The sequence below is a fragment of the Synchiropus splendidus genome, chromosome 7 (assembly GCF_027744825.2).
Source record: "Synchiropus splendidus isolate RoL2022-P1 chromosome 7, RoL_Sspl_1.0, whole genome shotgun sequence".
Lineage (NCBI taxonomy): Eukaryota > Metazoa > Chordata > Actinopteri > Syngnathiformes > Callionymidae > Synchiropus > Synchiropus splendidus.
In genome coordinates, this window is record NC_071340.1 from 5,211,880 (window position 1) to 5,228,388 (window position 16,509).

Below are 16,509 nucleotides of genomic sequence, written 5' to 3' on the forward strand. Positions count from 1 at the left end.
CATTATATAAGAGATCTCTTATCAACAATAACCGCCTCAAGATATTACCCCCTCAACACACTGCGTTCTTCAATTTAAATCCTCGAAAAGGTCAAGACTAAGATTTGGCTGGCAGGCGGGTGTAAGAAACAGAGTGTGAATAATTAGTGTCTGTGTTACCATGGTGACAAAGTGCACCGTACAGTGTCAAAGCAGAAGGAGAGCACTACATGGGAGTGGACTTCCCACAGATCTGAGAGCCATCCCTGCCGAGCGAGTACGAATGGAGTCGTCTCTGCTCAGACAAACAACAAGACTGTGGACTCGTTCATTGTGAGTGGCCTCTTTATCAGAATCCGCCTAGTTTGGGCTGAAAAAAGCCGCTTGGTGTTTCTAGTCTTTGTTTAACCGTCGATTCCTGAAATCCATGTTTTCTTTTAGTTTAAGAACAACTGTTAGTTCCGTCTTAATACTTTTGTGGGAAAATGATTAGAAGAAAAAACATGTAGAACTATTATTATTATTATTATTATTATATTTCTGGGCTGGATTTGGCCCTGGGGCCTGGGGTCTGACACATATTAGTCTCAAACATGACTAGCTGGAGAGATGTTTTCAGCATGACCAACAGGGACAAGGGAACCCATCAGTATTTCCACATAACAGTTGACCCTCTCCCACGATCTGACAGGGATGGATGTAGTTGAAATGACAATGTCATCTAAAATGTATATATACAAATGCATTTCAGTGTACCACTCACCAGTCACCTGCACCCCGATGCGGAAGTAGACGTCTGAGTTGCTGAGATATCTCTCCACCAGGATGTAGTACCAGCGTTCCCAGGTGGGCACCAAGGTGTCCAGCTCACAGGGATTCCACTCCCTACAGTCCAACGCACTGGAGTTATGCACGGGCGGAGCTCGAGCTCTGATCTTCAGCACCACAGGACAACTGTCTCCACTCTTGTTCCTCGTGCTGCAGTTCACCAATTGAACTTTCACCTTCGATACATAGTTGGGGATGAACACCCTGGGGAATGCAGAAATGGAAATCAGTTCCAACAGTGAAGTCCGACTGAAGCATCTTCAACAGAACAACATATCACACTCAAAAGGAAATGATTCTGTCAGATTGGTCTTTGTGCGGCCTGAGACCAGGTATGGGTAAAGCTGTTGTTTTCATTCCTCTATTAATGGAATTACTTGTTTTTAATCATTATAGTAATAGTTTTACTTCCGTTATTTTGTGACAATTTGTCATTTCCTCCAAAAATTTCATTCTGGAAAAATGACTTCACTTGCATCACAAAATATTTGAGCTGAAAAGATTAGTTTGTTGATCCACTGATGTTTTTATGGAGAATGTTTTCAGGCTAAGATTGGAGCAAGACTATGTAAGTGAACAAACCAAAAAAGTCTAATAGTCGAAATAATGATGGGATTATAAAATAAAAATTAATTATTATTTGCCTCTGTGCTTTCTTCCCTTTAATCTTTGCTTTTCTTTTTTCAGTGTTTTCTTTTCAAAACAATACACAATCATTGAAAACATAAACAGTAAAATCAATATATTATATATTATATGAAAATCCAAAGTATTTGTATACTTTTTAAATTACAAATGGACATTTTAGATTTTTTGTGTAACCTAGCACTATTAGACAAAATTTTGGATACTCAGGTTCAGGAGGATGAGGATGCTATATATATATATATATATATATATATATATATATATATATATATATATATATATATACTTGATCTGTTTTTTAGCATTGACTTGGGGCACTTGCTGGTGAAGGTTAATGAACCACCCTGCAGGTAACCAACCAACACTCTTCCTTATCTTCCATATCTGTTCACCTGTTTCACCCAAAAGTGGATAATTCAAGTTCTATTAAAGCCTTAATGTTCGGGGAGGAGTTATTTAAACGGTTTATTTTAGGCAGTAATGACTCTCGCTGGCCTCATTCTCAAATCCTACTTGACCTCCCAATGTTTTATGAAGCAGCACTCCACCAGAGATTTGTGTGTTAACCTGCACCGAGGGGCAACATTAAATGGGGGACAGGCCATTCACAAAGTTTATATAGATCTCTGAAGGCTTTCTATTCTGGTTTGGATTGTTTTGGTTGTTGCTGTGATTTCCGTGATTGCATCGTTTGATAAGATCTATTGCTGCAGCAGCCAAGAGTTTGATACAGTTTTATTTCATCTTTAAGTGCACAAACTTCCTCTAATGTTTGTAAAATAGAATGTAAGGCATGATCTTTGAGAATTTACATTCTACATTATTGTTTTATATATGTTTTATGTGTTTTAAGTGTTGTAATGTTTACCTTTACATGTTACTATCATGTACACAGGTTTACAGCACAGCCAGTGTGGAATACTTGATGTGGTTAGAATCTGTTCGCTGTTTTTTGCTGTGTCGTGTGTCCAGGATGACGATACGACTACTGTTTGGAAAATCGGTTCTGTTTTGGAGTCTTGCCCTCAACAGACTGAGTGTGAAATTGTTGCAGTTTCTTCAGTCATGAGGACTCTGTGCAGCTCTGTCGCAGTGAAGGAAGAGCAGAGTTGAAAGACAAAGCTCTCCATTTCCCAGTGGTTTTCATTCAGCTTCAGGTTGTGACCGAAAGAACAAGATTGCAGATAGAAGCGGCTGATGTTTTCACAGCAGGGTAGAAGCACTTATCATGATGTCCCCTGGACAGTGTCCCAGTGAGGTGTCAAAGGTGCAGTCAAAGTAAGAGGAGGCCCTGGGGTTGACCCAGGACATGACGGCTCTCAGTTGAACCACTTGAGCATATCAACGACCTTGGCTGAAAGGAACGTATTGTATGGAGGGGTGGATACTCATTGACGCAGGTCGGACAGGTTTAACTTCTGATCAATAACGCTCACTCACATATTTTGCTTTGAGCAACGAAAATGGCGGAGATGTCATAGAGCTTTAATGAGGAATCATTACTTCAGTCGTAGACTAATTTCTGAAAATCTGCTTTTAAAGTAGCTCAAGAGAACTGATAGGTTCTGATGTCACATTGAGTCATTGTGGAAATCCCCTGGCAGAGTGGTCAGAAGACTCACTTATAAAGTGCTGATCTGTTGTGGACAGGAATCATTTGGTCGATAAAATAGCCTGGGTACAGGACTGAAATCCCAATCAGTCTCTGGACAATGAGCTGAGGCTGGAACAGATACTGGCACTCCTCAGACAGGCCCTGCAAGGACAAGGAGAGGTTAAACAGTAAAAACACAATCACACTGTTTACCATACATAAGGTGTTCATCTGTGTCCAGGCTGGCTTTTACAGCCGTGACACATCCGAGCCGCTCTCAGCCGTGTGGTTCTGAACCATTAGCGCCTCGTGCCCATTACTGAGCGAGATGAGCCGAGCAACGTCGAGCACAAGGCCACGCTTTGATTCCACACTCGATATGCTGGAAAATTTGTTTGAAAAAGCCACTGAGCTGTTTGCACTTGATTCCAGAGGACAGGTGTGAATGCCAAATGAGGTTTTTCATTCCTGTCAAGTGACGGCTGACCCCTCCTGCTGGAGCCACAATTACGGTGGCATGTCATTAGTCCAGGAGGAGCCGGGTGACCCTTTGATTTATGAGCGCCTGTCGGCTGGACCTGCATGGGCGTCTTGTCCAGCAGGGCCCGCTTTAATTAAATCTCCGGATGCAGAAGGAAAATGTTCCACCTAGATTATGTCCAGTTGCCTTTCATGGCTACCTCTGAGAAATGATCTGAAACTCAACGAGGACTGAAAATACCAGCGACATGGCCAACAGACTGTGAAAGATCTCTGAAGCCAAAGCTCCTTCTCAGCTGAATCGGTTTCCCTGAACCCAAAGTAAGAACATGCTTCACAAAACAATGAACAGTTTTAACATCACAATATGGGCTAGAACTAAAGCACTGATGCAGCACTAAAGCTTCTGAGGAAAAAACATGATATGTCATTCTAGATAGTCTTCCCTCTTTTGACTTGTGCCGCAATTTTCGTAAGGCACCTTAAAGTGTGGTCATGTGAGTTGTGGAAATTTTTCTACATTATCTCTCTCTCTCTCTCTCTCTCTCTCTCTCTCTCTCTCTCTCTCTATATATATATATATATATATATATATATATATATATATATATATATATATATATATATATATATATATATATGGCGATCTGGATTATTCCTTGTCCCATATCAGATATTTCCCAATAATTCCATCCAAATCCGTTCATAACTTTTAAAGTTAATCTGAACACACGGACAAACAGACAGACAAACAATTCAACAGCATTGAAAACACAACCTCGGAGGCGGAGGTAGTAATTGCTGTGGAACTGCTAGCCTCTACATTTATACCACGGAGGTAACGCTCACTTATTACATTACTTTGGTCATGCCACTCAGTGTGATCTACTTCTGGAGCAGAACATTTGGGGGAACACTCAAGGGTACACACCGTATTTCCAGATCATTAGGCAGACCTGAACAACGTAATGTAATGTGCTGCAACAGGGCTGCAATGAATCACATTACATTGGGCCTTTGTTTACACTCTTGAATGATCCCATTTGTAGTCAGGAGCTCTTCTTCTACCCCTGTCTTTTGTTTGTTTTTGTTTTGTTTGATTAGTTGCCATTTTAAATAAAGTAAACAAAGGATGCTAAAGTAAAGACAAACATGAGATAATACAATTAATATGAGATAACATTTTCACAAAAATTCTCATCAGACACTTCTGAATGCAGAAGCCAAACAAAGTTGCTGGAGAGTTGCTTCAGAATGCAGAATCAGCCAGTGTATTTTTCATTTGTTGTCATATTCAGCTGCCACAGATTTTAGTCCCTCTTCGCCCAAACAATTCTTTCCTGCACGTGACTTTGGAGGGCACTCGTGATTTCCAGGCTCCACTGGGAACAGCCGCAGAACCACAACACAGACAAAACTGCAGAAATTAACATGAGTCGTTTTGTTTGGGTTTGTTTTTGTTTTTTTTTGTGTTGAATAGAACATTGTGCAGAAGCTGATGAAGAACTCTTCTATCCTTTGTGAGTGTCTTTTTAATCTAAGTATGATGACTAAGCAAACCACGGCATGTGACACTAACAAAGCTGTCATACAGCACAAACCTTCACCAGCCAGAGATTTTTTCCTGACGATTCATTTTTATCTTTTTATATTTTGAGTTATATGCACAAATGCCAGAAATGGTCCTACCTTCCAAAGTTGAAAATTCCTGGATCCTGACAGAGGTCTGGATCACTCCCAAAATTGAACAATTTGTTCCTGGTTGTTTCCTCAAAATTTCTTCCAAATTCTTGCCAGACTTTTCAAGTTATTTCGAACACAGACCCCACAGAAAACGTAACCTCCATCACCTCCCCCCAGGTCACAAAGACAAAGGCCGGACCCGGGATGCTCATGCAACTGCTAAGCTACCTGTCAGTCAACAAGGACTTTGCATTTCAATGTTAAATGAATGCTTATTTATGATGAATATCAACAGAACCCAACCTCTCAGCTCTACCTTCCTCCCAGCACCCAGGATTTCATGACCAAGAGAATTTCATTCATGATAAAGGCAAGTCATTGTCTTGCTTGGGTAGCATTGGTGGTTTGTGTTTTTTTGAGGACAAGAACTTTAAAGCCTTCCATCTGCTTCCCACACCGTTAAGATGCATTCTTCTATCCACATCCCTTTAGTAAGAAATCCTTCCACTCTCAATGGTATTTCAGTCAAAGCGACTAAGTTTCTGATGGACACTCACCTTGACGGAGATCTTGCCTTCATCCTTCGGTAGATGTGCAGCTAGGAACCAATCTCCAGGGAGAGGACTTGTCACGTTGAAGGCTCCCGTCGTTCGATTTGGAAGCGTCCAGGTCAGAGTAACGGCAAAGGATCCCGGGATGACTGTATCCCGAGGGAAGCGAGTAGACAGGGGGTTGATTACTGGAGGAGCCCCTGACCTGAAGTAGCTGTTGGAGAAAGACAAACATAAAGGACTTCATGAGCACAGAGGGAATTCTGGTTGAAAAATGAAAAACTGAAGCCACATGCCGTTGCAGAATGACAGGAAATAGAATAATGATATTTTAGACTCTAAAGTGGGTAGCATTGTGATAATGGAAGAAGGATAGATAGAAGCCAGAACTGCTATGGATTAACCTGAAAGTGCAAAGGTGAAAGCAGCTTCCCAAAAGCAGCGCATCAAACAAAGATGCAACAGAAGCTGCAAGCTTGACACAAATCCTTAATGATCAGTATCCCATTATTTGGCACTAGCTGACGTAACAATCTGCAACATGGCTGCAATATAATTCAGTCAATAGTTCTTCTTACCTGATACAGAGTTTAGAAAAGAGCAGAGTGAAGAACACTTCTTGTAATTTCTGCCTCTTAGTCCCACCTTCCCTATTTTTGGGATCAGGTGTTGTATGTAACTGTGAGTGTACTTGTGTCTGCGTGAGGTCCTTTATGTTGTGTTGTTTGTTACAGTCAGTTCTGGGTGTGTTTGTTGTACTCTTTTGTGTGTCTGATCACTGAAGAATAATCTAGCAGTTTCTGGGTCAGATGCATTTTCTTGAAAACCATCATATTGTGGAGGATTTTGATTTCCTTAGTCACTGAGTTCACTGACTATTGCAGTGTACGTCAGTCTCAGTGTGGTTCTAGCGTATGGTTGGTAGGACTTCCCTCTTCTTCTCTGCTCCTCCTCATCAGAACATAGTTTAAACAGTCTTTGTAGATGATCCAGTAGCAGTTCACATTTGGCTCTAAACGTTAGCAGAAGTGTTGGTCTTTCTACTAGCTCAGGAAACTGCAATACTCTTGCAACCAGTTCCTTTGTACGTGCCCTCTAATCTACCTTGTACATTATTCTAACAACCGTCTTCTGTAGCAGAAGCAGTGGTCTTGTGTTACTTCGGTAGGTGTTCCACTCCCTAGAGTTGGTATAGGAGTACACTACAGTGTTTACACTTGTTCATTTCTTACAGCTGTCCTGATATTTTCATTCTGCAGTTTGTTATGTGCTGCGGCCATGTGAGGAGCTTTTCTATACTGAAACCCAAAAATTTCACCTCTGATACTCCATCTAATTGTTGTCCATTAATTTTCAAAGACCGGTTTCTGTCCACATTTCGATGAGACAGCTTTAGGGAGAATCTATTTATATGGAGCCATTTCCATTTCCGTGTTCTCAGTTAATGTTTAAATACATGAATTAAGCATGGATTCACTCAGGAGCGAGGAAGGAGCTTGGAGACAAATAAATGGTATACTCTACTATCATTAATAGCAGGGTTTGTTTTTTTCTGCGTAAAAAGAGAAAAGGAGCGAGAGCCAAACCCTGGAAGCATGGTGATATGGTGGTGCAGTGATCACCATTTTCGTCAACACAGGTGAAATATGTATTTCATATTCAAATGTTTATATTTTTGTGTTGAGTGGATGCGAACAGAGCCTCGCGCCGGACTGAGGTGGAAGAAGGGGGAAAAAAAACAAAAACAAAAAAATGTATTGAGCTGACCAAAAGTGTGCGTAGGTGTGTATGTGATAAAGAGTGAGACAGGTAGAGAGGTCGACAGCACTGCTGGCAACAGAAGGACGCTCGACAGTGGCAGAGAAGCGTGACAATGGAGCAGAGGCAAGGAGCTGAGTCGTGACAGAAATCCTGTTTACACTATTGACCTGTCTCCATGTGTGTCCTGAGTGCCCACAGAGGCAATACTGAAACAATGTGAGTCTACTGCTATGGCTTCATTGAGACCAACACCAGTATCTGTAGAAATTACTGCAGTCGTTGCTGATATGCCACAATCAGCGCAGCCCCTGCTGCTTAACATAAGCAACTTTTATTTTATAAAATAGACAAATAAACACAGTGTGGTGTCAACAACATCATTTGATTGAGGATTTGTTCTAATGTGGCAAAAAATACATAGTTCAAATGTATAGATTTTATTTATTTATTTATTTATTTATTTAATATTTGTGTGCTACTTCCATGGTGGACTTTTTGGACATGCAGGTATAAACCCGATTCTCCAGTTGACCCAGAATGACCCAGTAGTCACGATATTGAAGACAATTAACTGCCATATTAGTGTTAATATAAAAACAACCCTACTTCCTGTGAGCTGCACTTCAGTGCTGATAATAAGAAAATGCCATTTTCTCTCAAGATGAATCTGTTGCTCATAGAACATCTTTGAAGAATGTCTCAAGTATGAATCAAAGATGAACATAAATAAGCAGTTGATGCTTTCAAAAAATAATAGAGCCAATAAAGAGCCAGCCCGGCTCACCGTTTTAGCCTGCAGCTCAAAAGGTGAGGACAGGTGAGAGCCGACTTCAGCTTCTAAGCGGAACGTCAATAAAGATGCAACAGAGGCTGCGGGCTTAACACAGACTCGCTCAGGATGCAGAACCATGTGGCGGCGGGGCCTCATTGTCTTACACAGTCACATTGCGGTTCGGGCAGCTGTCTCCGAATGTGCCCCCTTGCTCCTTGAAAGTGATGAGGTTCCATACGGCCATCATGGTGTCGTCAGGCACATTGAAGTGGAACAGCTCCACACTGGCGAAGGAGTTGAAAGCATTCAGCTTACGAGGCGTGCGGGTGAAGTATTCCGTAGCAAAAAGGCAATCTGCAAGAAGGAAGACAAAAGCAAGAGTCAGTGAGGTGCACCTGCTGATATTTCAAAGGCTGTAAACAAAGAAAGGACTAATGTATTTTGCTCGGACCAATATCACATTAATGAAAATCCAGACTTGGAAGCAGCAGGGACAGGGAGCATGTGCTGGCTTACTCATATCCTGCTTAATGTCAAATCCGTGAATTACATCAACTGAAGGCTCTATATAGTAAGGCAGCTGAACAGTGACAGCAATAGTTTGTCTAGCCTTCTGTCAACATCAGAACATACCCAGCAGGGTTGAAAAATCAGGAGGGAAATAGCTTTTTTAAACTATTTTATATTAGGAATTAACTAAAGCCACAGTATTCATTTCACATTATGATGCTGCTAAACCTTGAGCTCATCTTCAACTGCTTGATCGCTCAACTCCATTCAGAGGCCAGAAATGTTTCCAGGACAGAGAGAAGAAGGACCCTCTTCTGTGGAAGGTGAAAAGTTTGACACCCCTGGACGATCATTGAGTAGTAGGTGGCCTTCTCAATGCTGAACATAAGCAGCGGTAGTGTGCTGAGTATCTAAAGACAACACCTGGCATTGTCTTAGCAAGTCCTTCACCTACTCCGCGACCTTGACCATCCTCCCTAGGCACATCGGTCCTCCTACTCACTCTACTTCATTCCTGGACCTCATCGGTTGTTTTCCTTGTTTCCTTTTAATTATTAACTGGTATATCCATCTTCAACATTGTCTACATGTGCAAGCCTCCTGGGCACCATGTCAATACTTCGGTAAGACTTACCAACACACACATCATACGTATCCAGCCGCTGAAAGTGAGTAAGTGGGGATGCAGATTCTTGACTCACTAATTGATTGCGTACTCCACATCACTGATAACGTCCAGCAGGTTGCCGTAGCAACAGAAACAAGATTGATTTTCTCAGTGTTCTGCTTTCACTGTCACAATGCAAGGTGGATGCACAGTGTCAAACTCAATCACGCCAGAGGCCACATTTTTGAACACACTTCGTAAATAATGTATGTTAATTGATGCGTCTGTCGCTAGAACTCCTTCACACAAGAGTCTAAACAGAAAGTGGAATCAGTCTCTCCTTTAAATATTGACGGCTAATTTTAGCACATGTAGTGTACACCTCATCACACCGTCATCCATTCTCTTCTTTCTGCAGCATTTCTTTAGAACCTTTGCAAGATGAACTGCTTATATATGTACGTGCATCTTGCTCAAAAACAGCCCGTTGTGGGTCATGACATCGGCAAGTGTTGGCGATCATATTGTACATGGTACACTTAAGCTACAATTTACTTCAACTTAAACTTTGTACATTTAAAATGTGTCTTCAAAATGACTTGGTGGCCCTGATGTGGGACCTTGAGTACATGTACATGGGATTCAGAGCCATAAATAAACCTCTGTATGTTTTTGGACCGAGGGACGAAGCCACAGTCTGATGGCGATTATATGGGATACTGGTGAACACAGGTGACTGGAATTGACACTTCGGGCCACTCCTCTGCAGCAGCTGTGTTTAGTGACGAAATTCAGTGGTGGCACCTGTGCAATTTGAATCACGTGTTTTCTAAAGGTCACAGAAAAGGGCACATAAAAACATCCGCCACGCTCAATTGGTTCTTGATACATTTTGAGTGACACTCTAGCTTCAGTCACAACACAAAAGTGAGGTCACCATTGATCCAGAATTCTGTCTCTATACTCACACAGTCAGGAAATGTATTTTCGATGTGGAAAGGAGGAGAAGAGGAAGACAACTCAATGAGAACATACATGTAGAGGATAATAATAAATGTGTCTGAACACCTCTGTGAGGTGTGAAGAACCAGAGGCATGAAGCTGAATTCAATTGTTTGAGGGGCATCTAAGCCCCGGATTACTTCCTGACATGCTGCTTCCTGCTGCTCAGCTACAGTGTGAATGGTGATCTCCAGTGGAGTGTCCGACTGACAACCACGTCTAGTAATATCTATTTGACAGCTCTGATTTACCAGTCGCTTCAGGTCATTCAAGCTTTCGCTAAATCGCAAACACTTGTGGCCAACTGATGGAAGATGAGTCTCACTTCACACTGCCAGACAATAAGCACCTTGACTGGAGGTCATGCTCTCTCTATGTGATCTTAAAAGCGAAGCTCTCTGTGCTTTGTGGTTGGTACTGTGACAGCCAGAGTAAGAGGTGTCAGCACCAATCCTGACTGCATGGTTTACTGTCCAGCACACGGGTCAGGAAGGTGATAAAGAAGACGTTCTTCTCTGGAGAAGGGAAAGCCACCATCTGATCTGCTGGTGTGAATCTTGGAGTGAGATGCACTACAGGCCTGCTCTGCACTCTAAATCTATATTATATTTCAGCGCTCATCTTTACATTTTTCTTTACATTATCTTACCATGGAAATGATTGTGCTACAAAATGCCTACACTTTGATTCAGTAGTAATCCCTCTGCTGATTTGTATTTCTTGAAAGGTGCTTGCTTTTCAGAACAAGGTTCCAGCACCAATGGGGCTTTGGATGTTTGGGGTTCCTCACTGAGGTCATTTCAGGCAGTGTCTGCTCAGTGTCTGGCAGAGTCAACACATTAATGTTCCTCGACATTCTGCCACATTAATTTCAGTCAGAGCTGTCATCCAGTCACAGGTTAGGTTCGACTGGTGAGTCAAGCTTAAATCTGTCTTGGCTCTGCAGTTGTTTTCCGTGAGAAGGGCTTTAGTCAGGGGACAAATATCGGGCATTACCGATTATTACAGAACCAAAGCAGCAGATCTTTAGATTCTTTTGAACAGGGCTGGTGGTTGGTGAGGTGAAATTGCATGACCTGTACTCAACTGCAAAAGTCCCATATAACCAGGATGTGAGATTTGTATCTGAACAGAAAAGTGCTCTAAATTTGTACCCAGAAACTAAAGGCAACATATGTGAATTTCAAGATCTGCAGTGGCATAAAATAGAAAATAAAAAGTGGATTTTGTTTAAATTGCAGAAATATGAGCGTCTAAAGAGCACTTCAGTCCGTGGTTCTGCTTGGCAGAAGGTGTAGTGCCAGGAGTTAGCAGCAGATTTGAAAACAAAAAACCTTCACCTTCACCTTCACCTTCTTCTACCGCTTATCCGGGGTCGGGTCGCGGAGGCAGCATTCGGAGCAGGGAAGCCCAAACTTCCCAGTCCGCCCAAACCTCCTCCAGCTCCTCCCGGGGGATCAAAAAACATTATTATTAGATAGATAGATAGATACTTTATTGATCTCTGAAGAGAAATTCCCATTTCCAGCAGCATGACAGGTGGAAACATAAGAGCAAGTTAAAAAAAAAAAAAAAAAAAAAAAACAATGCTAAAGTGATATAGGAAATTAAAATAAAAATAAAAATAAATAACAACAGTTCAGCATGTGAATGTGTGTGTGTCACGAACTAAAGTGCACGTGTGTCTATGGTGTGAGTGTGTAGTGAGTCTAGAGTGTATTTGTCCATTTTATCGTCCTTCTCGAGAGATGTTGAAGAGCCGAATGGCATGACGGAGGAACGATCTCCTCAGTCAGTATTATTATTATTATTATTATTATTATTATATTTAGGTCTTTTAGATGGAAGAAAAGCTGTCTGAGAAATCAAAACTGCCAATAAGTTGAGAATAAATCTGAGCTTCCTTTTAGCCATATTAACAAGCTCTTAACATTTCACACACATACCGGGACAGAATGCAGAGAAGTTCCTCATTCAGAAGTTGTAGGTAATTGCTACTGACCTTCGCAAACAGGAAAAAGCTTCCACTAATTATGACTTAGTGTGGACACAAAAGCTACAAGACATAATGTAACTAACACTTCTGGCAGTTATTTCAAATACAAAAGCCTTTAAACACATTAAAGACAAGCTACAAAGAATACAATTTAAGAGGATCAAGGCCCATGGTAGGCACCTGAACTGGACTTTAGACACACGATTTCAAGTCAAGCAGAACTGAATTGATCAGTTCGCATCCAGCGATAAGATAAGATAAGATAAGATAACGCAGATAGGATGAGACCCCTAACAGGAGGCAGGAGCAGCTCAAAAACTACTTCCTGCATTCGGAATGTGTGGAGCCACTGTTCTGCAGAGTAGCATTGAATTATACCTGGAGATAAAACCATCTTATCAGTTAGCAGGTCATTTCACGCCAGTGTTATGAGCCCACAGTAATTGAAATTAGGGTGATTGAAGAGAAAACTATTCTTCATCCATCCTTTTGGGAACAATTGTCTCACCTGTACTCACAGTTTGCAGTAAAAACACACACTGTTGGGAGAAGGCACTAAAACAGCACGAGACCAATTTAGTTAATAGCTGAGGAGACGGTGAGTGAACTCGCTGCTCCCACACCGCCGTGTGCTTCTTCCTCCTGGATGACGAAACTAGGGTGAGAAACTGAGTCACTTGCTCTGAGGAGCCAGAACAGCTCTATTACTAGTCCTCACTGCTCGCTCACCTAAAGAAGCATCCGTGAATACTAAAAGAGTGAGGCAATCTCACTGTCAAGAGCTAACCCTGAACCCGTCTAGACCAGGAACAGCCTGGTATGTGCATCCGTGAGCAGGTGACTTAAGCATTGTACTGTATTTACCTCGGTGTGTTAATTCTGTGAAGATACTGAAGCAGTTCGTACAACATGGTAGAGCCAAAACAGATAATGGAGGATATCTGCTGAACTTGCCCTGAAAGGGCTAAAAATATATTCATATTTTCAGTGAAAGACTATCTAGCTCTGCGGGAGATGGTATCACTCTGGATATGAGCGCTCTCTGATTTATCTGCCTGGAGTCGTGACTCTCACAACTCCGGAACAGCACACATCAAATTTCTTGAGTGAGTGGGCCGATTTGTTGAGACCGACCAGGCGACCCATAGGACCGTTACACACCGTTTTGACCTACCAGAGCATAGCCAGAACATAATTCTGCAACTCTGGATTTGAAGAAAGAAACGTGTCGTCTTATACCCAAACTTACAATCTATAATACTTGAAGTTACAAAATTAGTTTGACATTTAGCTCAGACTTCTGCCTGAATACCTCTTCTGATGGAATACTCAGGTGTTCCCACGTCTACTAGGCCAGTCCAGGGTCTAACACAGAACCTCCCGTGTTAGCAAATTCAACTGGCCTCTGATAAGGAGGAGCAGCACTTCTACTTTGAATCTCTAATGGACAACGAAGCTTCTGTCTCTAAGACAATCCCGACAGCCATCAGAGAAGACACATTTCAGCCCAGAGCTTATTACTACAAGTGAGCATTGACCGAGCCATTCAACGAAAGTGTCATTTGGCTGAGCTCTTTTTTACATCATGACATTCATCTTGTCTGAAGATGCTGGACCGACTCCTCTTGTAAGCAAGACCTCAACATACCACTCCAACTGATTCCCACATCAGCGGAAGACTCACATCTCCAACTTGACATGGGGGTGCTTCACATTCCACTTCAACTATATACTAATGCAATACAGTTAAACGCTACTCAATTGTAATTGCTTAATATTTGCAGAAGCAACTCAATTATTTAAACTTTAAATACTCCAAACCACACCATAAAATCGGTGGTGGAGTCAACAAACACTGGAGCGGAATGAAAAAGCTTCAAAGTTCTGACCAAAAAAAACTATTTAAAAATGAAAAGTGGTGCACAGTTCATAAATAAATGGTGACAGCTTCAGAAAATCAAGAAAAGTGATATGAAGGAAGTGAAAGCAACCTATCGCTCCCCTATGATGCCCACCACCATTTCCATTGTTGTGGAATGGATTGATGATGTTGTTATTCAAAGCAATCGCACTCTCACATGAATGAAATGCTTTACGGCTGTAACAAATGAGATTAGTGGAGTATTATTTGATTAGAAGAGAGTTGTAGCAGATGAGGTTAGTACATACACTTGTGTATGGAAATGAGGATCCACAAGTCTAAAAATAGCTCAATCCACAGCAATGGGATGAAAATCAACATGCTCACTGAAATTTCCTCTTTGTTCAGTAAGTTAGAGGAAACGTCACATTTCGAGAGACATGTCAGGTACTTGTACAGACTCGTCCATCAGCCACAGTCAGATTTGGAGGTATTCCTGCTTTTTTGTCATCTCTCCCACAAATTGTCCTCAGCTTTAGCCGAGCACAATTGTCAACAAAACATGAACCGTGGTGAGCAGGTGGAGTACTGGTGTGTTGATCAAAGACTGGTCAACGACAGCACCTGAGGCGGCTCTCTGGCACTGTCATTGCAAATACTCAGAGCAATTTTCCCCTAGCTAAAAGACAAGCTGATAAAGCATTAAATATCGATGCTACAGACAAACATCTCTACAGCCTCCTGGGCTGACGAGGATTCCAAAGATTTATGAAACTGCTGGAGCAAAACAGCAACAAGTCTGTCAGGGGACTGCAACATCCTCCACTGGGCTGAAGTGTCCAGCCGACTCACTGGCTCTCCTCTGTGGAAACACACCGTTCAAATTAGCAGGAAGCGGTGATGTCTTGTGGCTCAGGTACCATGTGTGCACTGGATTTATCACTTCAGAGCGAAACAAATACATTGAATACTGGCTTGTCCGCAGTTCTAACTGTCTATGAGGTGATTAGATCCGCTCAAACATGCAAATGCAGCAGTAATAAAAGCGTCCAGTGTTCCGGTGTGGAGACCCACAACACGTCTGAGCAAGTGTCACAGCACAAGTGGAGGGTCGCTCTCAGACGGGAGGTATGCGGGAGCGAGAGAAGAGACGCCAGTGTGATGGTTTCAGCACCAGGACAAAAGGAACAGCTCCTCTGGAGCAGCGCACACTCACCTCCGAGAGCCAAAGAGGAGGAGACGAGCAAGAGGAGCCGCGGCGGGCTCCATCCCGAGCTAAGACCTCGCGGGTTCCACATGGTCCGTGGTGGTGGGCTCCAGCCCGGTGCAGGTCTGGGTCTCGGTGGTGGTTCACATTTTACATCTTTTTTTTTTCTTTGCTTCGCCAACGACCAGCTGTTTGCGCATGACGTCATCAAGACGCGGGCGGGGCATCGCCTTGACACCCGAGCTGATTTGACAACCTCAATATGTCTTGGCTGCTTAGTGGGTGAGGGGAACAGTCAGTCAACATAGGGGGCGGCGCTCGCACACACTGCAGCACAGACGGCGTAACACAGCAGCGCGCCCGCAATTCTCACGCGGCTCCTGAGATGGTCAGGTGGAGGGCACGCGTCACGTGACGGGCGCTGGTTCAGCTGGAGCCTCGATGGCCCACGGGTGGCTCCAGGACACCGGAAGTGGTGGGCAAGCAACCAATAATCGGAGCACGTTTTCTCGCACCGCTCCGTGTGGTGTTGCCAAGTCAACTTGACAGCTGAGAAGAGGAACCTGGACCGTCCCCAAAAACTCATCAGTTGGGACAGTGGCTCAAGAGCTGTTAAATGGTGACCACATCATCTTCGCCAAGTCTGCAGTGGTCAGTGACTGTTGTCCAAGGATGCTTGACTCAATCCTCCCAATCCCAACCAGAGTCCATTCATGAGGTTGTGATAGTCAGTTGACAATTTTGATGGCAATTTTGTTTTTTAGTAAAACAAAGCTAAATTTCAAGGCTTGCGAAGGAGACAGAGGTATGCTGTTGTCAAGTACACAATAGTGGAGTGCCAACACAGTGTGCAAGATATTTGAACATTAATAAAACATGCTGGTCAACCAGTGAATCCTTGCACCCTGTTGTCCAACACGCAAATGAAGGAGCTGTGCACGTCTTCTCCAACATGCATGCGACTCATATTTAGTATAAAAAAGGACGATCCCAGAAATGAAGCACAGGTATTACTTATTTCTTTAATTTA

The 16,509-nt window shown here is 42.6% G+C and overlaps 1 protein-coding gene across 1 annotated transcript in view; it reads right to left on the reverse strand.

Annotated features, from left to right (window-relative positions):
- Nucleotides 1-15,677, reverse strand: part of tmem8b (transmembrane protein 8B) — a 47,383-nt gene extending 31,706 nt beyond the window's left edge. The window contains exons 1-5 of the mRNA XM_053871955.1: nucleotides 15,489-15,677; nucleotides 8,461-8,650; nucleotides 5,770-5,977; nucleotides 3,078-3,211; nucleotides 743-1,011 (exon numbers count right to left, since the gene is read on the reverse strand). Coding sequence (XP_053727930.1) covers nucleotides 743-1,011; nucleotides 3,078-3,211; nucleotides 5,770-5,977; nucleotides 8,461-8,650; nucleotides 15,489-15,570 — 883 coding nt within the window. The 5' untranslated portion in view covers nucleotides 15,571-15,677. The remainder of the gene's footprint in view (nucleotides 1-742; nucleotides 1,012-3,077; nucleotides 3,212-5,769; nucleotides 5,978-8,460; nucleotides 8,651-15,488) is intronic.
- Nucleotides 15,678-16,509: the final 832 nt, after the last annotated feature.